Below are 25,783 nucleotides of genomic sequence, written 5' to 3'. Positions count from 1 at the left end.
ATCAACGGCGTGATGCGGCTATGTGAGCTGGAGAAATCGGCGAGTTCGCGTAGCGACGAAGCTCTGGAGTCCAGACAGGATGAGTCTCCTCGGCGGTAGTGGAGGGGACTCGCCCGCTGACGTGTGGGCCCGAGTGCGGTGAGGCCCACACATCAGTGAGGGAGAGTCCCTCGCGGTCATAATAGCGACTGGCTTTTGATACTCCGTTCCGGCGACGAAGGGTTCACGAAATGGCAGGGGCAGGAAGAACCAGGAGCGACGCGGATCGTGGATCCACGATCGGACGACCCCCCCGCGGTTTCGTAGCCGTTAGGAAACAACCCCACTAACAAACTTGGCTGCCACGCAGTGTCGGCTTACAAGTACGCGGTCAGAGCGCAAGACCTCTTCCCACTGCTCTCGTCATTTCCTCCGCTCCTCCTCTGCAGCAGCAGGTATCCCCTCCGATCCTTCCCTCTGAATCGAGACCTGTTTCAGCGTTCGATATCGATGCCTCTGTTCGTTTGAGCTGTTTTGATTTCACCTAGAAATATGAAACACCTGCGCAGCTCCTCCTGATGAACCCACTCTGCGAGTCTTCGCTGAATCTCGCATGCTCTTCTTGCAGGGGTGAATCCACTCTTCGCCTTGCTCATTTTTGGCGTCATCTCCCGGCGCCGTCGTCCAAGATGGTTAAGGTCACCGTCGACGAGCTCCGCGCGAGCATGGACAACAAGCACAACATCAGGAACATGTCCGTCGTCGCGCACGTCGACCATGGTCAGCACTCCCGCCCAGTTCTCTGTTTCTGTTCGGGTTCAGTAATGAATAATAATCCCACCAACCTGAATATGCAACTGCGACTTGAGGAAATTGATGGCTTTCATGTCCGGTAAGGGTGTGTTTAGTTGGTGAAAAAATTTGGATTTTGGTACTGTAACACATTTTGTTGTTATTTGACAAATATTATTCAATTATAGGCTAATTAGGTTTAAAAGATTCGTCTCGTACTAATCAGTTAAACTGTGTAATTATTTATTTTTTTAACTGCATTTAATGCTCCATGCATGTGTCCGAAAATTTGATGTGACGGATACTGTAGGAAATTTTTTGGAAACTAGCCTTGTTTGGTTTGGACTAGACTAGGAAATGCAATAATTTTGACCGTTAATTACAGTGTAAAACAAAGTCAGTTTGTAAAACCAACTCCAGAACCCTGCGCTAGGAACCCTAAAGAATCTAATGAGGTTTCTGATCGCGTGATTAGAGGATGGTTACTGTAGCATCACTGTAGTCAATCATCAATTAATTATAGTCATTAGATTCATCGCGAAAAGTTACATCCATTCCTGAAATTATTTTGCAAATATGTTTCATTTAGTGCTCTATGTATGCGAGATTTTCTGAAACGTGCGCGCTAGGATTGCAGTGCGATCCAAACACGGCCGGGCCTAAATGTGTAATATGCTAGTAGTTCGTAGTTGCGCGGTCAAAGCTCCCAGCTACCTTGACTGTTCATGCAATTGAAGTATTTGTACCTGCGACTGTCCCCTGATGACCTGATCGCAGGGAAGTCAACGCTCACCGACTGGCTCGTGGCCGCGGCGGGCATCATCGCGCAGGATGCCGCCGGCGACGTGCGGCTTACGGACACGCGCGCGGACGAGGCGGAGCGCGGCATCACCATCAAGTCCACGGGCATCTCCCTACGCTACGAGATGCCCCACGAGTCCCTGAAGCGCCTCGGGGGCGAGCGGCGCGGCGGCGGCGGCGGGTCGCCGTCGTACCTCATCAACCTCGTCGACTCGCCCGGGCACGTCGACTTCTCGTCCGAGGTCACGGCGGCGCTCCGCATCACCGATGGCGCGCTCGTCGTGGTGGACTGCATCGAGGGCGTCTGCGTCCAGACCGAGACCGTGCTCCGCCAGGCCCTCGCCGAGCGGATCAAGCCCGTGCTCGCCGTCAACAAGCTGGACCGCTGCTTCCTCGAGCTCCAGCAGGGCGGCGAGGTGGCGTACCAGGCATTCCGCCGCGTGATCGAGAGCGCCAACGTGATCTCGGCGACGTACGAGGACGGCCGGCTGGGCGGCTGCCAGGTGTCGCCGGAGAAGGGCACGGTGGCGTTCTCGGCGGGGCTGCACGGTTGGGCGTTCACGCTGCCCGACTTCGCCAGGATGTACGCGGCCAGGTTCGGCGTGGACGAGGCCAGGATGACGGAGCGGCTGTGGGGCGAGCACTTCTTCGAACCGGCCACCCGCGCCTGGTCCACCAGGCCGACGGGCTCGCCGACGTGCCAGCGCGGGTTCGTGCAGTTCTGCTACCAGCCCATCCGGCAGGTCATCGACGCGTGCATGAGCAGCGACGACGACAACGACAAGCGGAAGAAGCTGTGGTCGATGCTGGACAAGCTCCGCGTCGCGCTCCGGGCCGAGGACAGGGAGCTGTCGGGCAAGGCGCTCATGAAGAGGGTCATGCAGGCGTGGCTGCCCGCCAGCGCCGCGCTCTTGGATATGATCGTCTTCCACCTCCCGTCCCCGGCCGAGGCGCAGCGGTACCGCGTCGAGACGCTCTATGAGGGCCCCCTCGACGACGCGTACGCCGCCGGCATCCGCAACTGCGACGCCGAGGGGCCCCTGATGCTCTACGTGTCCAAGATGATCCCGGCGGGCAAGGGCAGGTTCTACGCTTTCGGCCGGGTCTTCTCCGGCACGGTGGCGACCGGCGCCAAGGCCCGGATCATGGGCCCCGACTACGTCCCCGGCGGGAAGAAGGACCTCTACGTCAAGACGGTCCAGCGCACGGTCATCTGGATGGGCAAGAGGCTGGAGTCCGTCGAGAGCGTGCCGTGCGGCAACACCGTCGCCCTGGTCGGCCTCGACCGGTTCATCACCAAGAGCGCCACGCTCACCGACGACAAGGCGGCGGACGCGCACCCCATGAAGGCCATGAAGTTCTCCGTCTCGCCGGTCGTGCACAAGTCCGTCGCCTGCAAGAACGCCGCCGACCTGCCCAGGCTCGTGGAAGGGCTGAAGCGCCTCGCCAAGTCCGACCCCCTGGTGACGTGCACCATATCGGAGACCGGCGAGCACGTCATCGCCGGCGCCGGGGAGCTCCACCTGGAGATCTGCATCAAGGATTTGCAGCAGGACTTCATGAGCGGCACCGAGATCGTCGTCGGCCCGCCCGTCGTGGCCTACCGCGAGACGGTTCTAGCCAGGTCGTGTCGCACCGTCATGAGCAAGTCGCCCAACAAGCACAACCGGCTGTACATGGAGGCCTGGCCGCTGGAGAAAGAGCTTGCCAAGGCGATCGACGACGAGCTCGTCGGCTCCAAGGACGAGGTCAAGGTCCGCGCCAGGGTCCTGTCGGAGGAGTTCGGCTGGGACAAGGAAACGGCCAAGAAAATCTGGTGCTTCGGTCCCGACGCGGCCGGCCCCAACATGCTCGTCGACATGTGCAGGGGCGTCCAGTACGTGGGCGAAGTCAGGGACTCGGTGGTCGCCGGCTTCCAGTGGGCTTCCAAGGAGGGCGCGCTCGCCGAGGAGAGCATGCGCGGCGCCTGCTTCGAGCTCCGCGACGTCGTGCTGCACGCCGACGCCGTCCACCGCGGCGGCGCCCAGATCATCCCCACGGCGCGGCGCGCCATCTACGCCGCGCAGCTCACGGCGATGCCGCGCCTCATGGAGCCCGTCTACCTGGTGGAGATCCAGGCGCCGGAGAGGGCGACGGGGAGCATCTACGGCATCTTGAACAAGAAGCGGGGCAGCGTGATTGAGGAGAGGCGGAGGCCCGGCACGCCGCTGGTCAACTTCAAGGCTTACCTCCCCGTCACCGAGTCGCTCGAGTTCACCGAGAGGCTGCGTGCCGAGACCTCCGGCGAGGCATTCCCGCAGTGCGTCTTCGACCACTGGGAAGCTGTCAACTCCGACCCGCTAGAGGAGGGCTCCACGGCGGCGAAGCTCGTCGGGGACATCAGGAGGAGGAAGGGTCTCAAGGGCATGATGCCCCTGTCCGAGTTCGAGGACAGATTTTGAGTTGCTCGTATTGGTCAGTATATATGTATAGTTCTATTGCTTCTTAGCGTTTGTTAATTTCTGTCACTGTTAGTTTACGCTGCAAACTTGTTAATCGCATCTGAGTTCTGCTTCGAGTATGTTAACTTCCTCATTTTGTTCACTTGGAAAAGTTCAGTTGTAAGTGTAGTTATGCTAAAGCAGTAATGAAATATGTGAAGTGTCAAATACTTTTGCTCATTTCACCTCCTTATTGCTCTTGATTTTGATTTACTGTTCCATTGACTGAGAAAACAAAATAACAAATACATCAATTTTAACCTGCCCTGCTATCCAGCAATTCCTAAAGTCCAAGCACAAATCTAAGCTGTTGAATTCCAACTCTGGTAACAAGATTCTATATAAGCAGTTTCAGAAAGATTAATGACTGCAGATACATTTGTATCAGATTTTCTGTAATTGAATGAACATTGCAGTGTAGGCTTGATACCGAATAGTGGGACAGGTGAATGTTTTATTAGCTTCATTTCTGCATTTCTATGTATCATGCCCCCCCGGCTCCGTGAGCTCTCGGGGCGTCCACGATAGTAAAAATTCCACGGTCCATTCGATGTGTATCTGACGGTAAATATTAGTTCTCGTGGTGGAAACTGTAGGGCCGTTTACCGCGTGGACGCATTCACACGGAAGCAGCAGCTGCGCACCGCTTTTTTCTCCGCGTTCACACCGTGTTCACGCTTGTTCTAGCATTTACAGCGGTGGCGTGAGCTCCTTCCACGAAGGCCCTATTTGGTTTATAGTAGCATGAGTAGCACAAAAATTTTGACCAATAATTAGAGGTACTAAATAAAGTCAATTTACAAAACTAACTCCACAACCCTGCACTACTTCACGAGACGAACCTAATGAGACCTTTGACCGCACGATTAGAGGATGGTTACTGTAGCATCAATGTAGCCAATCATCGATTAATTACTGTCATTATATTCGTCATGAAAAGTTACACCCATCCGTGAAAAGGTTTTGCAAATAAACTTCGTTTAGTACTCCATGCATTGAAGATTCTTTTTTCGGGAATTGTGCGTGCTACCGTGCTATTGAAACCAAACAGGGCCGAAGTTTCGTCTGCCAAGTCGGTCTCCAGTTTCCTCACTCCCGTTCTCTGGCCATGTTTGGTTTACCCGTGAAAACGTTTTCATGAAAACTTTTTGGTACTTTGACCACCAATTAAGAGTATTAAATAAAATCTAATTACAAAATTACCTCCACGACTATGGTACTGTAGCAGTTACTCTAACTAATGAGTTCTTTGACTGTACGATTAGTGAATAATTGAGCGCGGTCACTGTAGCATCACTGTAGCCAATCATGATGAAATTTCATTAGATTTGTCTCGAAAAGTTACACTCATCCTTGAAAAAATTTTACAAATAGACTTCATTTAATATTCATGCGGACATTCCTCTTTTTTTGAAATTGTGATGTGACCCTTAACCGAACATGGCCTCTCTCTCTCCCCACCGCTCTTCCCCGCGTCGCCCCCTTCCTCCTCCCTGCCCGCGCCGCCCGCCCGCCCACTTCCTCCTCCCCCGCCGGCGTCCCCAACCTCCTCCCTCTCCGGCGCCGCTGCTCGTTCAGCCCCTCCTCCCCTCGCCCCTCCACTGCCCCTCTCCCTCCCTCCTCGTGCCGAGCTGCAGCGACGAGGCCGGGATCCAGGGCCCCTCGCCGTATCCATGGCGGGGCGGTGGAGGCCCGCGCGGTCGCGCGGTGAAGGCACGCCATGGCCGCAGCGCCTTCGTCTCTGCGGAGGAGCAGGGGCCCGCCATGGCCGCGGCGCGCGGCCGTCCTCCCTCTCCCTCCTCTCTCTCTCTCTCTCTCTCCCCCTGCTCCCATCCTCGCTCGCTCCGCCGGCCTCCCTCCCTCCCCGCGCCGCCGCCAGCCGTCGCTCCCTCCCTCCCCGCGCGGCCGCCGGCCCTAGCTTCGCCCTCCCCGCCACCGACAAGGACAACCGAGGTCGGCGCCGGCGCCGCTCGCGCCGCGCGGGCTCTCGTCCTCCTTTCCCCCTCCTCCTCGGCGCTCCTGCGCAGCGCGGCGCTCGCGCGGCCTCCTCTCCCCACCGGCTCTCTCCTTCCCGCCGCTGCCCCATCCCTGTGCCGCCGCCTCACCACGCTAGACGGTAGCGGGCAGCGACGGCGCCACCGGGTTGCGGTGTGGCACCAACCGCGTGCCCGGGCGGTGTCCGGCACCGACCGCTGCTCCACGCGAGCAGGCGCCGCTGGTGGCCGCCGGCGTTGCTGCCCCCCTCCCGGCGCTGCCTGCTCCCGTAGTACTGACGTGGACACCTCCAGAGCTCACGGAGCCGGCAGTCCCGACGTTCCACCCCAGCGAAGCGAAGGCGGCTGCGACCAAGGCGTTGACGGCGGCGGCAGGTGGGCGGCTCCCGACGGCTCAACAGCCAGGACGCTCATGGCCGTGACGACCATAGTTTGCCCGACGCACAAGGAGGCGGTCGCTCTGTAGCGGTAAGTATCTTCGCTTCCGCAGCTTCCTTCTTCCCTGACACCTCTCTCTGCCTCATGTTTTTCCTCAGATCTAGCCAGCGCAGGCAGCTCGCGCCCGCCGATGGCGGCGGCGGAGCACCGGCCCGTGCACATAGGTGGGTGCTGCAGAGCACCGGCCCACGCGCACCGCAGGTGGTTGCGGCTTTAGCTACTATTGGCATTCCTTCCGATCCTTCGAGCTTGCCTCCATCGCCGACTTCTCATCGTTGACCTCACCTTCGCCCGGGCGCCCTCGCCGCCTCCTCGCCGACCCTCTCTGTCTCCTGGTCCACCTCTCTGCAGCTCTCCTCCGGCTTCCCGCTCAAGCCGATTTGCTGGATCTCCGGCGGGTGCCGCCCTCCGCACCCTCTGCTCGTTGCTAACCGCTATCTGCTATGCTCCTCGATTAGGAGGGGCCAAACTGATCTATGGATTAATTGCTCCTCTCTCCAGGCCAGGGTGAGTTGATTATGCATATTTAGCGTTCTTCTTCTTGCTGGGTGCTAACTCCTTTTCCGTTGCCACTCCTGTTTGATGGTGCAGCATGGTTAGCCTTCTGCGGAAGGAATCTTAAGGCTGCACCACTATATAGGTAATCCTTGAACATTTCTTTCATATTCCCTTTGTCTAACTGCAAAGTTTAGTTCACTTGTGTACTAAGATGTGTTATTGCTGTCAATTTTCAAGATTTGGTATTTGAATTGTAGTAGTTGTTAATTTGCTCCCTTTTGACTTCTTGATCTACCTTGCATATACAAGAAAGTGCTGAAAATGGATCCGTGCTTGCCAAGCTACTTACAATTTTCAAAGGTTTTTCTCCCTGCTCTCATTTCTAGAGTGCCTTTACATGTACACAAGCGGCTTCAGGATGCTCTAATAGATTTGCAAGAGCTACTATTGACTGCCTAGTTGCAATTATTACACATATTTGATAAGATGTCAGGGCCAAGCCTCTTCAACTCCTTTACTTCTGAGTTCTATCCTTCCCTGGTAAGAGGTTGCTTTCCAATGATTTTGCATTAGCAGCTATTGTTATTGAAAAATTATGTCTAGGGAGATGCCATCTTAGTAACACTGCATATTTACTTCGTCTTGAAATTAGGTTCTTGCTATCCCTGTGTTTCCCGTGTTAAGCAAGGTTAAAATTTGATGCTACTTGAGATGATCTGATAGATCTGCATGTTTAGAACTGATTGGTACTCAAAATATTCATGACATCTGAATATTTAAATATCTATCTTATGTCCAAAAGTCTGAACATTAGATAGGGTGCCTCATGTATGCACCTCCAATTAGATTGGACTGTGGGTAGCCACAGCTGATATATTTGCGGTCTGAACTATGGTTTCCATGTGCTAAGAAAAACAGTGGACACATCATTTGATGTTGGAGATAAATTGATTATGATGAAAGAGAACATAAGCACCTAAGGAAGCAGGTTTTCCTACCTGCTCCATTGGATTCTTATTACTGATACACTGTTGTTGAATATCTCCAAGCTAATAAAGAATTGAACTGAAACTTCAAAATGAGACAAAAAAATGGTATTCGTATGTCTAAAAATAATCAAACAATTTGTTGCTATGTCCGCCTTATATCCATTCTGTAATATACTCACATATGCATGTCCTGTTTACACTTTGTCTTAATGGAACTTTTTCCTGTATCTTATGTTCAACTTAAGTTAAAAGGATTGAGAACCTCAGTGAAAGCCTGGTTAACCTTCCATTATCAATGCAAGTGGGATTGAGTGGAGCTGCTTTGTAGTACCATTTTTCCATAGAAATTTTGTTCTAGGCAAAATGATTAACCTTTTTAAGTCAGGGAACATGACATGGACTTTGACTGCTGAGGTTCCTACTGAAATATCACTGAATGAATACCACTTTTTAGCAATCCTATTAAATTTACATATCTGATTGGACCTGTTGGCGAAATTGTACTTTCAGTTTAGCTCCAAGCAATTGCTCTGAATGCTGAACAATTTCTGAAAATTGAATGATAGGGAAAAATTTCTTTTGAGAAATGCATCTACATGTTGTCGACTGTTGTTCTACCACAGCTCTAATTGGCTAAAGCAAATTTCATATACGAAAGAGAAGGCTCAGCTCAGACTTGCACAGTAGTTTCTTATCCAAAGTTTAAAAACAGTAGCTTTTGAGTGCAGACTCATTATTTTTCATTTTGGTGCAGGTTCATAGCAGATTTTTCTTTGATATGGACTATTTGAATATAACTAACCAAATGCAATTTGTTGCCTCACTATCATTGCCAATGGTTAGTTCTGATTTATCTTCATATAATTTTCTTTGCCTTACCATGTGTGTTCCCTTAAGATATAAATTTATTTCCCTTTTGCTGGTTGGACTGGGAAGGAGGTATTCTGAAGGTAGTGAGATGTATGTGCCTTGTTGGTTTCAAGCACCACATTAGTTCTGTTCAGCTAGAGGTTGCCTCCCATTTTCTTGGGATGATTCCTGTTTAACAGTAATATTTAATTTCCTTCTGCCATCTGCTTGATTACAAGGTCTAATCCTTTGGATTTGTTTCTTCTTTTTTATTTTCCATTTCCATTCTTATTTCTGGAGAAGAGATTGACAACCCTTTCAAACTCTGACTTCCTTCATGGTGCACGTATTATCATATTACTTTTGACGTGTCATGTAAGTATGTAAGGGTTCCTCAACTTATCTTAAAAAAGTAAACCACCTGCAGATCCTTACTAATTATCTTTATGTTTTGGGTCCATAAGAAGCTCCAGCTTAGGCTTGCACAACAAAGAGAATATATGAAGAGATTAAATACTATGTATATGAGCCAAGGACAATCAGTCCCAAGCAAAAATAAATCACCCACCACAAAAAAAAAACTTTCATTCATGTACCATTTGTGTGATTATCGTGCATCATTCTCTATTGAAATCTATGTACACATATGTATCAATATGTAATTTTTTCCTAGAAGGCTACCCTACTTTCTTGTTGTCTACTATTTATAAATAATGATGTACAGCCAGATGGAATCACATGAAAAAAAACATGTACAGAAAGGGAGAGAGAAAGTAATTTCTTTCAATTTTGCAATTACTTTTTTTACTGGTTGATACCTGATTTGATTTTCCAATTAGGAAAATGAGTTGCCTCTTCCTCCTCGACTCCAAGCAACTCGAGATGTCGTGATGGTGGCCTGGGCGGTGTGTTAGGGCAACCACGCATCAGCAGCAGACAGTTCATCTAAGCCAAGCTGTCCATCTAAAGCCAAGCTCAAGTTGCTCGTGTACAAACCATGTTTGGTGAGTTGCTTATTGCTTTGCTCGTGTACATAGTCTTTCAAATAAGGTCCTCTTGCTTTGCTTTAATCCTTTGTGCAAGTGGTAAATTGTTGGTTGATTTGGGTGCTTACCTTTCAGCAGAGACGAGGAGCGGCATCAACGAGGGGAATTAGCTCTGTACAACCTCATACTAAAAATGAAATCTGGAACAATTGAGATTTTGCCAGCGGCTATCAGGTGAAACAAGTCCCAATCAATCGTGTGCTCCCAATCTCATCAGAATAAGGAAGCAACTATGTTGATGCAGCATCAACTTCTATCATCAAACAAAACATAAATATACCACCTCTTGTCTAAACTTTTGCAGGATGTAATGTCTATATTAAGGAGAAACCAAACCACTCTTTTCAGACCATCCCAAAACAGCTGCAACTACAGCTCGATTTTAGATTATGTACTTGGTAGTTTCTAGCCTTTTACTAGAGCACCAAATGTGTGTTGTTGTAATATAAATGTAATATACTGTCTATTATAATTCCCTATAAATAATGTAGAATATTAATATTATAGTTACCTACTGTGAGTTTTTGTATCTATAAGCATTTAGTAGCATAAAAATTTAATTAATTACATTAACTGTTTATAAATCTAAAAAAAAGAAACAGATACACGGTAAATATAAGGGTACGCGAGCACATATCTTCTCTAACCATATCGATTACTCATTAATACAAAGAAATTATGAGCGCGCGCAACGCGCGCGCAATCCACTAGTATAGATTCAGACTCTAAGGAACTATGGGCTGAATAAATCATTCTGGAGGTTGAGAATAGGAGGCTGCCAAGAGAGCAGCGCCAGTGCCTGACCCATCTTCTGCCTGTTTAATCACGACAGAGGATGCCACTTCTTCCCCCAGCAAGTCCCTTAGAGTGCTCTCCATGCACTGGGCAAAGAATGTATAGTACTTGTAAATTCCGCCATCCACAGCAATCACAGTCCTTCGTTCGTCGGGGCTTACAGTGTCTCGCCCGAGCTTTTTTAGGATGCCGTAGATTCCAGCAGCAGCAAGTTGTGCACCACGCCTGGCAACAACCTCACAAACATCCACGACTACTTTTCTTGTTTTGTAACAGGTATTTTGTATCTGAGAACAGATCGAGAATAAGGTATTTTGTAGGGATTGAACGGGTAGTAGCATAATTTAACAGCAAGGCCAAAAGATGAATACCCCCAAGATTTCTTTCAGCTTGATGCCAGCTGTCTGGAGGTCAGGTGTTGTGTCTTGATGCATCATCAGCATGTGAAGCGTACTAGAATACAGAACAGACCAATTTAGTTAGTAATACTTGTGTCAAACCAAGTGGTTAAGTTTAGCTGAAAAACAGACAGGTCATGCTTTAATTGAGGGGACAAGAAGAACTAGATAATGAAAGCATAGAAATTACAGAAGCATATTAACATTCTACTGATTTCAATCAATACTCACAGGTTTAAAAAAAGGGAACGTATTAGGTGCAAACCAATCTCTCCGTGCAAACTATGAAAACTTCAATCTGGATCATCGGATCAACATCCAAGGGGCATGGGGGATTGGGTAATTTTACAATCTGGTTTCTAACTGCAGGCTAAATCAAACCGGTGTATTGATTGACATTGACCAGCACAGGGTTGGTGAAAGCTCTTCCATTTTTCTTTTTTGAAAGTTTTAAGTTTTTCCAATTTAGCCATTGCTATGGTGTAAGATGCACCAGCTGTTTTTCAATTTTACTTGCAGTGCATAGATACTGCAAGAAGTCAAGAAATACCAAGTGCGGGATTTTCTCAGTTAATATGTTCATTAATTTCTAATATTTTGCATTCGTGTTGATACTATTCAGCTCACTAGGACAGCCGCCCGACAGCCACGGCTTTAAAGTTACAAAAACCAACTTGTACTTTCAAATGCCAATTGCACATATATGAGCAGTCAACAGGAAGTTATTCACGACAAATGGGTGATTGAAAGCCATACCTCAGGATATATGGGATCTCAAGTTTTTGAGGTACGTCATTACCAAAAAGAGAAGCTTCCTGAGCCATTTTTAGCAAGACTCTTCGAACAATCTCCCCCATATACATGCCAGAAATCAACTTCTCATAAATCTGGCAGCACCATATTGCTACAAAGTCATTACCAACAAAAGGATGAAAGGTCATAAACTGTATAGCATATGAATGGCAATACTTGTTCACCAGGGTTCAAACTTTCTGCATCCAAGGCATGGTCAAATTCGGTCAGAGGAAGGTGAGTGTGAGAACCGCCCAATTTGATACTATTTTAAACGAACCGCCGGTCATTATCACCCAGATGAGAGTTAACACGTGCTTGCCGTAGAGCGAGCCACGTGTTATCCCACATCTAGAGACACGAATAACCGACACGTCATTCATTCAAAATAATACCAAATCCGGTAGTCCCGGTATGTGCTCCAACATACGCCCAGGGTCAGCATATGCACATACCGTATACAATCGAATACATAGCCAACAATCCACGAAGAGCAGTTATATAAAACCAGAGTTCGAGACTTAATATTACAAGTTCAATATAGGTGGGTTTCAAGCTTCACTTTACAAGCCTTGGGCTCACGCGAGTCATATTAAACAGACTTAGAGCTTATTGAAAATACATGCTCTCCCGAAGCTCAGCTACGATAAAACTTACTTAAGATGATGATGCCTTGCTCAAGGACATCACCACAGCAGCAACAGCCTACTCTTCCCCCGCATTAGGATCAGCGGGGTAGAAATGGCCGAACACCACTTCTGGCTCACCTGCAACTAGGTTTAGAAAGCACCCTGAGTACAAAAGGTACTCCGCAAGACTTACGCGATTAAATAAACAAGGATCATGCAAAGGCTCAAGGAAAAGCTTTAAGTTTAAGTATTTATTGCATAAGCATAAGCATAAGCTACCTAGACTATCACCTAGCAAACTTAATTAATCTTACCCAACCCCCAGAATTTTAGTTGATTAAGAGAGTAACACAATATATCTAACAGATCCTCAACATGACATGAAACCAAAGCCAACCATACCGAAACTCTCTATGAAGAATTCGACGAACCAAGAGCTTGCTCATATCCGAGAGCGCGGCAATTCGAATTGTTTATAACCTTGCAAGGGTGTACTACTTTACCCACACGACACGAGGACCATGCGACTCACCCAACCGATCACGCCGGGCAAGGGGGTACTCACGTCAACCGTTCCCATCCCGGCTCAACTGTTGAGGGTACGCCCAGCTTGCGCGTGGAGACTTAGTTCCACCGAGGACATCTCTAAATTTTCCTACACATAGTTCCACTCGGGGACCTGCTAAGCCTCCCTGCATAGCCCGATGGCCACGCATCTGGGACCGGGCCCCAATGATCAAGTCGAAGAAGGTATTTGGCTCATCCGTTCCATTATATTGGATATGTGGTAGCACGGAAAGGTGCTCAAGGCCGATGGCATCAACTCGGTCCTTAATCGATCCAAGCGGACTATGCCCATGTGACTTCATTCTCTAGGCCCTACTATTCCGCTCGAATCTCGATACTACCAAACTCATACCACTAAACCAAACCAGTGCGATCAAGGGTAACCAGGTAAGTGTGATACTCCAAACCATTCCTTTCTAGCAAACAATATAAGTATTCTAAGCAGAGCTAAGCATCTAGTCAAATTAAGTTAATAGCTGACTAACATGTGGCAAGGACATGGTTAAACAATTCAAGGAAGGCTAGTGCATCAAAGTAGGTACAAGAATGCAATACATAGATATTATATAACCCAACAGTACCCGGTGAGATAGCTAACTAAATCAGATTAAATAGGTGCAAGGAAAATGCTTAGCTGCTTGCCTGGGTTAACTTCCGACTCGACCACGAACGGGACTCCGGGTTCGGGCTCGACGGGCTCGGCGGGTTCCACGGGTTCGTTCTCCGACGGCTTGGTCACTAAATTGCATGAATGCGATGCAAGAATTAAGAAATGATCTTAACAACATGCATAAATCATGAAATAAATTAAACATGCAGAGGATGATGCAAAGAACTCAAGAAAATTGGTTTTGCAGGAAAAACATTTTCCTATAAATAACCATAAATATTTTAGCTTTCAGCCACTCTAAACAAGATAAATCGGGAAAAGCATGCAAACTGAACTAAACAAATCTAAGAAAAAAATCATGGAAACTAGGCAGGAACACAAGGCTAACAAAACTGGTTTTGCAATTTTATCACTTTCCTGCACAAAGTTCTATAATAAACCATATTTTGGACAGCAAGCACGAAAACGAAATGAAACCCTAACCAACAGCAAGGAAACACATGAACAAGCTGCACCACTGGAAACTAAACCTCACAAGGAGTCTAACAAAATTTGGTTTGGCATTTTTCAAGCAGTACACAAATAACTAAGCAATAAACTCACTTTTGCAAGATAAAACAATAGATAAATCTACAACAAAGTAACATGCAAAACAATATTTTTCCTAAGTAGATATAAGCTAGAGGAATCTAACAAAACAAGTCTCACAATTTTTGGAGCTACACATGATTTTCTATGGATTTTGCAAGTTTGCAGAAAAACTAAACCTAATAAAACCCTAGCTAAAAGCTAGGCGCACCCGAGGCAGCCACCCCGGCCACCGACAGGTGGGCCCAGGGGGCCGGGCGGCACCACCAGGCCGGGTCAAGGCCAAGACCTGCCTTGACCCCGCACCTGGGCGCGCCCACACGCGCGCGGCGGCGCCGGCGAACGGCGGCGCGGCGGAGCGAGGCTGGAGGGGCGAAGGGCGAGGGCGCATGGCGTGCCCTAGGTGATGGCGAAGCTCACCGGCGGCTTGGACAGCGGGAAACGGTGGCGAGGCGGCGGCGCAGCAAACAGAGGCGGCGGCGGGCGAAGGCTCTCGCCGGCGGCCCTGCAGGGGAGGGGAAAGGGCCGGATTAGGGGCGAAATCGGAGGATGACGACGCGAGGGAGCTCCCCAAGCGAGGAATTGCGGCGGCGCTCACCGGAGCGGGTGAATCGGCGGTGGGGAGGGAGCTCGGGCGGCGGCGATGGAGAAGGGGATCGGGCGCTAGGGTTGGAGAGGAAGGCCGGTCGGGCACGGGAGCTAGAGGGCGAGGGGGAGCGGGCGGCCGGGCGGATAAGGACGCACGCGAAGCGAGGATCACCGGCACGTGGCGCGGCTCACGAGGATGGCCGGCGGCGGCGACGCATGCCGCGGCGCGCGGGAGAAAACAGAGAGGAGGGAGAGAGGAGGCTGACAGGTGGGCCCGGGCGCGATTTTCATTTTCATTCATTTTTTTTTTCTGGGTTGTGACAATCTCCCCCCCTTAAGAAAATCTCGTCCCGAGATTTAAATGGATAGGATGGAAGGGACAAAACTCCAGGTCGACTAAGGTCATATTCACCTAGACAAGATAAACATCTAAAAGATGATGCACAAAGGCAAGGATGATGTGGTGTGAGACATTCTTAAGGTTTTCTTGAGGGTGACTGTGTACACATATATAACATATAGAACTATGAACTTCATTAAGAAAGTGGGGTGTGGTAGAGAGAGAACTTACTCATCGGTAAAGAATTCTGGGTATTCTTTACGTAACCGATCCTCACGCTCCCAAGTGGCTTCATCTTCGGAGTGATTGCTCCATTGAACCTTTATAAACTTTACCATGTTACGCTTCACCTTTCTTTCATCTCGGTCAAGAATGGCTACTGGGTGTTCTTCGTAGGTAAGGCCCGGTTGAAGATCAAGTGACTCAAGGTCGACGGCATCAGCTGGAACACGATGGCACTGCTTCAATTGAGAGATATGAAAGACATTGTGCACTGCGGAGAGTGATTGAGGAAGTTCCAATTGATAAGCCACTGCTCCAACTTTCTTGATAATCCGGAAAGGCCCAACATAGCGTGGCGCTAACTTTCCTCTGACTTGAAAACGGCGAGTGCCCTTAAATGGAGAAACCTTAAGATAGACATAATCACCGATTTTTAGATGAAGTTCTCGGCGACGACGATCAGCATAAGCCTTCTGACGAGATTGAGCAATGCGAAGATTCTCATGAATAATCCTGACTTGATCCTCGGCATCTTTCACCAAGTCTGGACCATAGAAAGGCCTTTCTCCCGATTCGGACCAGTTGATCGGAGTTCTGCACCGTCTTCCATAAAGGGCTTCAAAAGGAGACATCTTGATACTTGCTTGATAACTATTGTTGTAAGAAAACTCTGCGAATGGCAAGCATGTAACCCATTTCTTCTCATATATAAGAGCACAGGCTCGCAGCATGTCTTCTAAGACTTGATTGACTCTCTCGGCTTGACCGTCGGTTTGAGGATGATAAGCAGTACTGTAGGTGAGATCGGTTCCCATGGCTTCATGCAAACTTCTCCAAAAGTGAGCAACAAATTGAGGGCCGCGATCCGAGACAATTTTCTTAGGAACACCATGAAGACAGACAATGCGAGTGAGATACAACTCCGCATACTGCTTGGCATGATAAGTAGTCTTCACTGGAAGGAAATGAGCCGACTTTGTCAATCGATCCACAATTACCCATATAGAATCATATCCTTGAGAAGACCTGGGTAACCCAGTGATGAAATCCATTCCAATTTCTTCCCACTTCCATGATGGGATAGGCAAGGGCTGAAGAGTACCAGCTGGTTTAAGATGCTCGGCTTTAACCCTTTGGCAAACATCGCACTCAGAGACGTACCGAGCAATTTCTCGCTTCATGCGAGTCCACCAAAATCTTTGCTTGAGATCTTGATACATTTTTGTACTACCTGGGTGAATGGAAAATTGAGAACTGTGGGCTTCATCAAGAATAATTCGCCTGAGGTTATGATCCTTTGGCACCACAATTCGCTTCCCAAAGAATAGAACCCCTTGATCATCCGTAGAGAAACATCGAGCTTTGCCCTGATTCATTAACTCCCGAATTCGAGCCATACCCTTATTCTTCTTTTGGGCTTCCTTAATTTGATCATAAAGATCAGATCTGACTGTAAGAGTAGCAAGATAGCCTTCTTTGACCATAGAAATTCCGAGTTTTCGGAGATCATCACAGAGAGTATGCATAGGAGGAGCTATGGTCAAGCAGTTGCATTGAGCCTTTCGGCTTAGTGCATCGGCGACGACATTCGCCTTTCCAGGATGATAATGTACCTCAAGATCATAATCCTTGATCAGTTCCAGCCATCGACGTTGCCTCATGTTTAGATCAGATTGAGTGAAAATGTACTTGAGACTTTTATGATCAGTATAGATGTTGCAATGATTACCAAGCAGATAATGACGCCATATCTTTAGAGCATGGACAACAGCCGCAAGCTCTAAATCATGGGTAGGATAATTTTCTTCATGTCGCTTGAGTTGACGAGAGGCATAGGCCACCACTCGGCCTTCTTGCATAAGAACACAGCCAAGACCAATGCGAGAAGCATCGCAATAGACATCAAAGCTCTTGGAAATATCCGGCTGAGCAAGAACTGGAGCAGTAGTGAGACGATCCTTAAAGGTTTGAAAGGCTTCTTCACAGGCTTGGGACCACTCAAACTTGACCCCATTCTTTAGTAACTCAGTCATAGGCTTCGCAATTTTAGAGAAGTTCTCTATGAATCGGCGGTAATATCCCGCGAGTCCAAGAAAACTCCGAACCTCATGGACATTCTGAGGTTGCTTCCATTCAAGAACATCTTGCACCTTACTAGGATCCACAGCAATACCATCCTTGGAGAGGACATGACCAAGAAAAGATACTTCTTCAAGCCAAAACTCACATTTACTAAATTTAGCATAAAGACGATGCTCTCTAAGCTTTTGGAGGACGATATGAATATGACGAGCATGATCTTCTTTGGTCTTAGAATAAATGAGAATATCATCAATGAAGATGATCACAAAGACATCCAGTTCCTCCATGAAGATGCTATTCATCAGATACATGAAATAAGCCGGTGCATTGGTGAGGCCGAAAGACATGACAGTGAATTCATAGAGACCATATCTAGTAGAGAAAGCCGTTTTCGGAATGTCTTCGATTCGAATCTTGATTTGATGATAACCCAACCTTAAATCAATCTTAGAAAAATAACGAGCTCCAAAGAGTTGATCAAACAATATATCAATCCGTGGAAGAGGATATTTGTTCTTGATAGTGACTTCGTTTAACGGACGGTAATCAACACACATCCGCAAACTATCATCTTTCTTCTTCACAAAAAGAGCCGGGCATCCCCATGGAGAGGAGCTCGGACGAATGAAACCCTTGTCCAATAAAGTCTTGAGTTGTTTCTTCAATTCTTTCAACTCATTGGGAGGCATTCGGTAAGGCTGTCTAGAGATAGGAGCAGTTCCGGGCTTGAGCTCTATGACGAACTCCACCTCACGATCAGGAGGCATACCCGGTAATTCTTCTGGAAAGACATCCGGATACTCACAAACCACGGGAATATTTTCCAACGCCGTGGCTATGGTACTCGCCAAGGCATATAAACAAGATTCCATCTTGGCAAGAGAGAGTAGAACTCTACTCCCGGAGGGATGCAAAAGATCGATAGTACGGGGCATACACTTAATAATTCCATCATGCTTACCCAACCAATTCATCCCAAGAATCACATCTAAACCCATCTGATCTAGGACAAGAAGATTAGCTTGGAAAATAGCTCCCTCGATGAGAATTGGAACCCTATCCACAAAGTTTCTAGAAATGATCTCTCCACCCGGTGATTCTATCTGGTATGGCACTGGTAGATTTTGCATTTCAAGCTTACTATGCAGTATAAACTTCTTACTGATGAATGAAAAAGTTGCCCCAGAATCAAAAAGAACCATAGCAGGGTGAGATTTGATTAGGAGCGTACCCATGAGGACTTCAGCGTTCTCCGGAATTTCTTCGGCGGTGGTGTAGTTGAGACGGCCACGTTTAGGAGCTTGTTGTGGCTTAGCTTCTTGACGCTGTGCTTGAGGCAGAGGAGTATTGGGCCTAGGTGCATTGAAGGCACCACCACGCCTCGGAGAGGGGCAGTCCCTAGAGATGTGGCCTAAGCCACCACAATTGAAGCACGGACCCTTTGCGGTCACACCTGGGTTGTTCCAATAAGCACTGACCGGCCTAGGAGCTTGTCCTTGAGGAGGTTGAGGGTGACGCACAATCCACATAGGACGTGGAGCTTGAGCACCCGGTGCCCGAGGTGGAAAAGGAGAAGGCCCCAGACGTGGACGCGAGGAGCTACCGCCTGCTGAGGTAGGAGCAGGACGCTTGTTCTTTGCCTCAAGATTCTTCATCTTATGCTCAGCTCTGATGGCAATATTCACCAAGTCATTGAAGTCTTCAAACTTGGTAGTGGAGAGTTTGTCTTGCAACTCTGCGGAGAGCCCATCATACAGGCGATCTTGCTTCTTGGCATCGGTGGCCACTTCTTCAGGTGCATACTGGGAAAGGGTATTGAAGATATTCACATATGCCATCACATCACGACTTCCTTGAGTGAGATTGAGAAATTCCTTCTTCTTGATGTCCATGATACCCTTGGGAATATGGAAGGAGCGGAAAGCTGTACGAAACTCTTCCCATGTGAAGCGGTAGTCAGCAGGATGAGATGCTTTAAAATTCCGCCACCAAGCCCCAGGGGCATCATGAAGTTGATGAGCAGCAAAGAGTACCTTCTCATGGGGCTCACACTCAATAAGATCCAGCTTCTCTTCAATCACATTGAGCCAGAAATCCGCATCCAGAGGATCTTTGGAGCCACGGAAGATGGGCGGGTTGGTGCGGAAGAAATCCCCAAACCTGTTCACTTGAGGCTCAGCTCTTGGGCCATTGTTGCCGGCATTGCCCAACTGATGGACTAGGTGTGCCATGAGTTCAGTTTGTCGGGCCAGGACATCCGCGAGATTTGGGTGAACTGGAGGATTAGGAAGGGGATCCTCGTTGTTGCGGTGGTTATTGCCACCCGAACCACTGGCACCATCCCTTTCATTACCCGAACGCAACACCATCCTGTTAACAAACAAAACGGTTAGCGGTCAGGAATGAAAGATGAAGAATGATACTCAAAGGCAGGGTGGAAAGATAATGTGTAGATAAAAATCTAACACACGATCAACACCGGAACAACATATCTAAGAGAAAGAATAGATTTGGCCCACTAAGATTAGCAAGAACGAGTTCAACGAAATCTAGATCACGACCCACTAGATTGGATAAATGCAGGTTTGAAAACCAAAAGAAAGTATGCATGCATGCGAGGTATGAATGCAACATGACGTCTCCTCACATCGCGAGCACGCCTTAACGTTCTAGCACTCACTTACGACCCGACACAACCGCATTGTCCAGCAGTGCTACAACCCTCCTAATAGCGCTCAGGACAATGGGTGATTCCCACCTTCCCAACTCCAGTAAAAGGCTCAAAAGGTTCCCAGAGGATGAAAGGGCTTTCCTACGCTCTCGCTACTCATGCAGACAAGAGAGGTTAAGCACATCTTAATTAAACAAGTGAAGCAATAAGAAGGAATTAGTTCTAAGATCAAGGAAGAAAGGTAGCATTTCACCTTAAGTTCAAGTTTTTAACCAAAGTAAATCTTAGTGCAAGTGATCAAATTTTATTTGACTCTCAACCCACTAAGCCAATTTTAGGTTCACTTCATGGAAACTCAGCTCTGATACCCGCTGTGAGAACCGCCCAATTTGATACTATTTTAAACGAACCGCCGGTCATTATCACCCAGATGAGAGTTAACACGTGCTTGCCGTAGAGCGAGCCACGTGTTATCCCACATCTAGAGACACGAATAACCGACACGTCATTCATTCAAAATAATACCAAATCCGGTAGTCCCGGTATGTGCTCCAACATACGCCCAGGGTCAGCATATGCACATACCGTATACAATCGAATACATAGCCAACAATCCACAAAGAGCAGTTATATAAAACCAGAGTTCGAGACTTAATATTACAAGTTCAATATAGGTGGGTTTCAAGCTTCACTTTACAAGCCTTGGGCTCACGCGAGTCATATTAAACAGACTTAGAGCTTATTGAAAATACATGCTCTCCCGAAGCTCAGCTACGATAAAACTTACTTAAGATGATGATGCCTTGCTCAAGGACATCACCACAGCAGCAACAGCCTACTCTTCCCCCGCATTAGGATCAGCGGGGTAGAAATGGCCGAACACCACTTCTGGCTCACCTGCAACTAGGTTTAGAAAGCACCCTGAGTACAAAAGGTACTCCGCAAGACTTACGCGATTAAATAAACAAGGATCATGCAAAGGCTCAAGGAAAAGCTTTAAGTTTAAGTATTTATTGCATAAGCATAAGCATAAGCTACCTAGACTATCACCTAGCAAACTTAATTAATCTTGCCCAACCCCCAGAATTTTAGTTGATTAAGAGAGTAACACAATATATCTAACAGATCCTCAACATGACATGAAACCAAAGCCAACCATACCGAAACTCTCTATGAAGAATTCGACGAACCAAGAGCTTGCTCATATCCGAGAGCGCGGCAATTCGAATTGTTTATAACCTTGCAAGGGTGTACTACTTTACCCACACGACACGAGGACCATGCGACTCACCCAACCGATCACGCCGGGCAAGGGGGTACTCACGTCAACCGTTCCCATCCCGGCTCAACCGTTGAGGGTACGCCCAGCTTGCGCGTGGAGACTTAGTTCCACCGAGGACATCTCTAAATTTTCCTACACATAGTTCCACTCGGGGACCTGCTAAGCCTCCCTGCATAGCCCGATGGCCACGCATCTGGGACCGGGCCCCAATGATCAAGTCGAAGAAGGTATTTGGCTCATCCGTTCCATTATATTGGATATGTGGTAGCACGGAAAGGTGCTCAAGGCCGATGGCATCAACTCGGTCCTTAATCGATCCAAGCGGACTATGCCCATGTGACTTCATTCTCTAGGCCCTACTATTCCGCTCGAATCTCGATACTACCAAACTCATACCACTAAACCAAACCAGTGCGATCAAGGGTAACCAGGTAAGTGTGATACTCCAAACCATTCCTTTCTAGCAAACAATATAAGTATTCTAAGCAGAGCTAAGCATCTAGTCAAATTAAGTTAATAGCTGACTAACATGTGGCAAGGACATGGTTAAACAATTCAAGGAAGGCTAGTGCATCAAAGTAGGTACAAGAATGCAATACATAGATATTATATAACCCAACAGTACCCGGTGAGATAGCTAACTAAATCAGATTAAATAGGTGCAAGGAAAATGCTTAGCTGCTTGCCTGGGTTAACTTCCGACTCGACCACGAACGGGACTCCGGGTTCGGGCTCGACGGGCTCGGCGGGTTCCACGGGTTCGTTCTCCGACGGCTTGGTCACTAAATTGCATGAATGCGATGCAAGAATTAAGAAATGATCTTAACAACATGCATAAATCATGAAATAAATTAAACATGCAGAGGATGATGCAAAGAACTCAAGAAAATTGGTTTTGCAGGAAAAACATTTTCCTATAAATAACCATAAATATTTTAGCTTTCAGCCACTCTAAACAAGATAAATCGGGAAAAGCATGCAAACTGAACTAAACAAATCTAAGAAAAAAATCATGGAAACTAGGCAGGAACACAAGGCTAACAAAACTGGTTTTGCAATTTTATCACTTTCCTGCACAAAGTTCTATAATAAACCATATTTTGGACAGCAAGCACGAAAACGAAATGAAACCCTAACCAACAGCAAGGAAACACATGAACAAGCTGCACCACTGGAAACTAAACCTCACAAGGAGTCTAACAAAATTTGGTTTGGCATTTTTCAAGCAGTACACAAATAACTAAGCAATAAACTCACTTTTGCAAGATAAAACAATAGATAAATCTACAACAAAGTAACATGCAAAACAATATTTTTCCTAAGTAGATATAAGCTAGAGGAATCTAACAAAACAAGTCTCACAATTTTTGGAGCTACACATGATTTTCTATGGATTTTGCAAGTTTGCAGAAAAACTAAACCTAATAAAACCCTAGCTAAAAGCTAGGCGCACCCGAGGCAGCCACCCCGGCCACCGACAGGTGGGCCCAGGGGGCCGGGCGGCACCACCAGGCCGGGTCAAGGCCAAGACCTGCCTTGACCCCGCACCTGGGCGCGCCCACACGCGCGCGGCGGCGCCGGCGAACGGCGGCGCGGCGGAGCGAGGCTGGAGGGGCGAAGGGCGAGGGCGCATGGCGTGCCCTAGGTGATGGCGAAGCTCACCGGCGGCTTGGACAGCGGGAAACGGTGGCGAGGCGGCGGCGCAGCAAACAGAGGCGGCGGCGGGCGAAGGCTCTCGCCGGCGGCCCTGCAGGGGAGGGGAAAGGGCCGGATTAGGGGCGAAATCGGAGGATGACGACGCGAGGGAGCTCCCCAAGCGAGGAATTGCGGCGGCGCTCACCGGAGCGGGTGAATCGGCGGTGGGGAGGGAGCTCGGGCGGCGGCGATGGAGAAGGGGATCGGGCGCTAGGGTTGGAGAGGAAGGCCGGTCGGGCACGGGAGCTAGAGGGCGAGGGGGAGCGGGCGGCCGGGCGGATAAGGACGCACGCGAAGCGAGGATCACCGGCACGTGGCGCGGCTCACGAGGATGGCCGGCGGCGGCGACGCGTGCCGCGGCGCGCGGGAGAAAACAGAGAGGAGGGAGAGAGGAGGCTGGCAGGTGGGCCCGGGCGCGATTTTCATTTTCATTCATTTTTTTTTCTGGGTTGTGACAGTGAGAAGACCTAAAGTTCCCCCATTCCATGTTTATCACCTGTTAGAAAGCAAAGCTACTAATGAACCCCCTCATAAAAGTATGTCAAGCCTATCAATGAAGCATAAGCCTATCTTGCAATCACAGATTCACAGGGCAGAAGTGTAGACACTCACCATATCTCCAGACTTGGAAAGTGGGCCGTGCCATTTAGGAATTGTGTGTGCATGATCTATGTATGCCGCATTAGTACCAGTACCCAGTATTACTGCAGCAATAGCGTCATTATCCGCATATTTGGCAGCAGCCAATGTCCCTACTGTATCGTTGACCTGCCATGTAGCATTTTATATATCAGTCTCTACAAGTAAAGGACAACTAAGGCATGAGTGATGCAAAGTAAGTTTTAACATCTTGTTTGCAAAATGTATTAATCCAATAAAGGGTCTTATGGATCAAATGAATCTAACCAATGCAGTGACTTTCATATCAAGTCATTGACGTTTGATAGCCTTGTTTAATTCTGCCACAACATCCTTGCCAACCTGACTCCAATGCAACACGAGAGAAATAAGTTATTTATAGATACTTAAAATATTACATAAAAACAACATGTAGCTCAAAATAGAAGATCTTAGATTTGCCCTATCTAAATAAGGATTATGCACAGCAGTTTCCCGTACCTTGAATAAATCCATATTCTCTACAGTGTTTGGTTTGAATAGGCAAGGTAGAAGAACTGACCATTTCATCAATTGTAAAACCTTTTGTCCACTTGATGAGAGTGCCAGAGGCAATTGAAGTTTGCTTCACTGGAAAGGAGAATGTAAAGCCGAGTTGTCTCTGCACGCCCTCAGGAAGATGATATTCTTCACCTTCAGAGGCAACAAATTTTGCTAAGGCAGCAGCGATGAAATCAAACAGTTCCTAAAAGCAAAACATGTCCAGAACTTAGTACAGTATGGTAAAATGACAAAGAAATATATCATTTAAAAAGGAAACGACTGTTACATTTGCACCTCCGGACATCAAATGCCGAGGAATGGACACCCCTTTAGATTTTTGCTTGATTATTCGCTGTTCCTTGCCCCCCAACTGAACTCGCAAAACACGAAAGTTTGTTCCTCCAAGGTCAAGGGCATAAAACAGCCCTTTCTCATCCCTAGAAAAATTTCCTTACAGAGGTCAGATGTACTGCATATGCTAAAAATGCTAGCTCATGCAACAGATGAAACATTTGAAAGGCACACCTGAACAAGCAAAATAATGGTTCAATCTGCACAGTTGAGACTAAAATGCAGACCTAAGCTCTACTGATACTATCAGATAGCTCTACTGGACATTGGGCAACATCCTCATTCCTCAACAAAGCCTACGAATCAAAAGAAATCAGAATAAAAGACAAGCTTATGGGGTCAACGCTCTCGCCGTCAGATAAAAGCACAGCACCCCACATTACCACACGTCCATGGTAGATTGACAGGAACAACACGACCATCCAACATACAAAAGTGTCTCTCGTTTGACCCAGGAACAAAGAGTCAAAGAGGCAACAGCACAAGTCCACGTCTGACTACATTCCCGACGGATCCGGCTACTGGGTGAGGCGGCGTAGATTACCCGGAGGGGAGGGAGTCAACGTAGGTGACGAGCATCTTGAGGGCGACGCTCCCCTCCCCGCCGTCGGGGTCGTCGGAGGCGAGCCCCGCGCGCATCTCCGCGGCCATCGCGTCCGCCACCTGCCGCAGCCGCTCCGCCGGCGCCGCGCACCGCGCCTCCAGGTCCTGCAGCACGGCGCCCGCACGCGCCCACCGCTTCGCCTCGCGCAGCCTCTGTCGTGCCAGCACGGCGGCTGCAGCTGCAGCTGCCAACACCGCCGTAGCCGCTGCAACCACCGCCGGCTTCCTCATCGGCCGCCGCCGTTGCGTTCACCCCTTGGCTGGCGGCCTCGGTCTCGGTGGTCAACGGTGCCTCGGGAGTTGGTGGCCGCAGCCCGCAGCGCTATTCGGTTAAAGGAGTCAACTGTCAACTGGGCCCCTGGCCAAGTAGGGCCCGCACGTCAGCGGCACCGAGTCCCTCTGCCTAACTGCAGAGGAACCGGTTTCGGCTCCGGAGTTTGCTGGGCCCGGAACGTTTGCCCGGAAGCACAAGTACGGAACCGAAGAGACGAGAGCGCCGATGGCAACAGTGCAGTGAACGTTGGTAATTTGTACAGTACAGTA

At 48.4% G+C, this 25,783-nt stretch overlaps 1 protein-coding gene, 1 long non-coding RNA gene and 1 pseudogene across 6 annotated transcripts; 2 read left to right on the top strand and 1 right to left on the bottom strand.

Moving 5' to 3' along the window:
* Window positions 1-287: 287 nt before the first annotated feature.
* LOC120707874 (elongation factor 2-like) lies at window positions 288-4,232 on the top strand. The gene is made up of 3 exons (XM_039992931.1): window positions 288-434; window positions 608-759; window positions 1,549-4,232. Exons 2-3 carry the CDS (start codon window positions 669-671, stop codon window positions 4,011-4,013), a joined length of 2,556 nt encoding a protein of 851 aa, XP_039848865.1. The 5' UTR covers window positions 288-434; window positions 608-668; the 3' UTR covers window positions 4,014-4,232.
* Window positions 4,233-5,586: 1,354 nt separating this feature from the next.
* LOC120707881 lies at window positions 5,587-10,376 on the top strand. Of its 5 annotated transcripts, none has more exons than XR_005689152.1 (4): window positions 5,587-6,991; window positions 7,076-9,824; window positions 9,945-10,040; window positions 10,171-10,376. It is a non-coding gene; the product is annotated as an uncharacterized LOC120707881 (long non-coding RNA). The 5 variants fall into 5 exon arrangements; XR_005689153.1 differs by having other exon boundaries at window positions 5,588-6,991; window positions 7,076-8,809; window positions 9,660-9,824; window positions 9,942-10,376; XR_005689150.1 differs by having other exon boundaries at window positions 5,588-6,991; window positions 9,942-10,040.
* Window positions 10,377-10,469: 93 nt separating this feature from the next.
* LOC120707875 lies at window positions 10,470-25,633 on the bottom strand (annotated as a pseudogene).
* Between the last annotated feature and the right edge of the window lie 150 nt (window positions 25,634-25,783).

Source organism: Panicum virgatum, chromosome 5K (assembly GCF_016808335.1).
Source record: "Panicum virgatum strain AP13 chromosome 5K, P.virgatum_v5, whole genome shotgun sequence".
Lineage (NCBI taxonomy): Eukaryota > Viridiplantae > Streptophyta > Magnoliopsida > Poales > Poaceae > Panicum > Panicum virgatum.
The sequence above is the reverse complement of the archived record's forward strand: the minus strand, read 5'-3'. Positions and strand labels throughout refer to the sequence as shown.

Excerpts from the sequence above, each read along its gene's own strand:
- LOC120707874 (XM_039992931.1), top strand. The coding sequence starts at position 669 with ATGGTTAAGGTCACCGTCGACGAGCTCCGCGCGAGCATGGACAACAAG. Across the intron at positions 760-1,548 it reads CGTCGCGCACGTCGACCATG|GGAAGTCAACGCTCACCGAC; the intron begins GTCAGCACTCCC and ends ACCTGATCGCAG.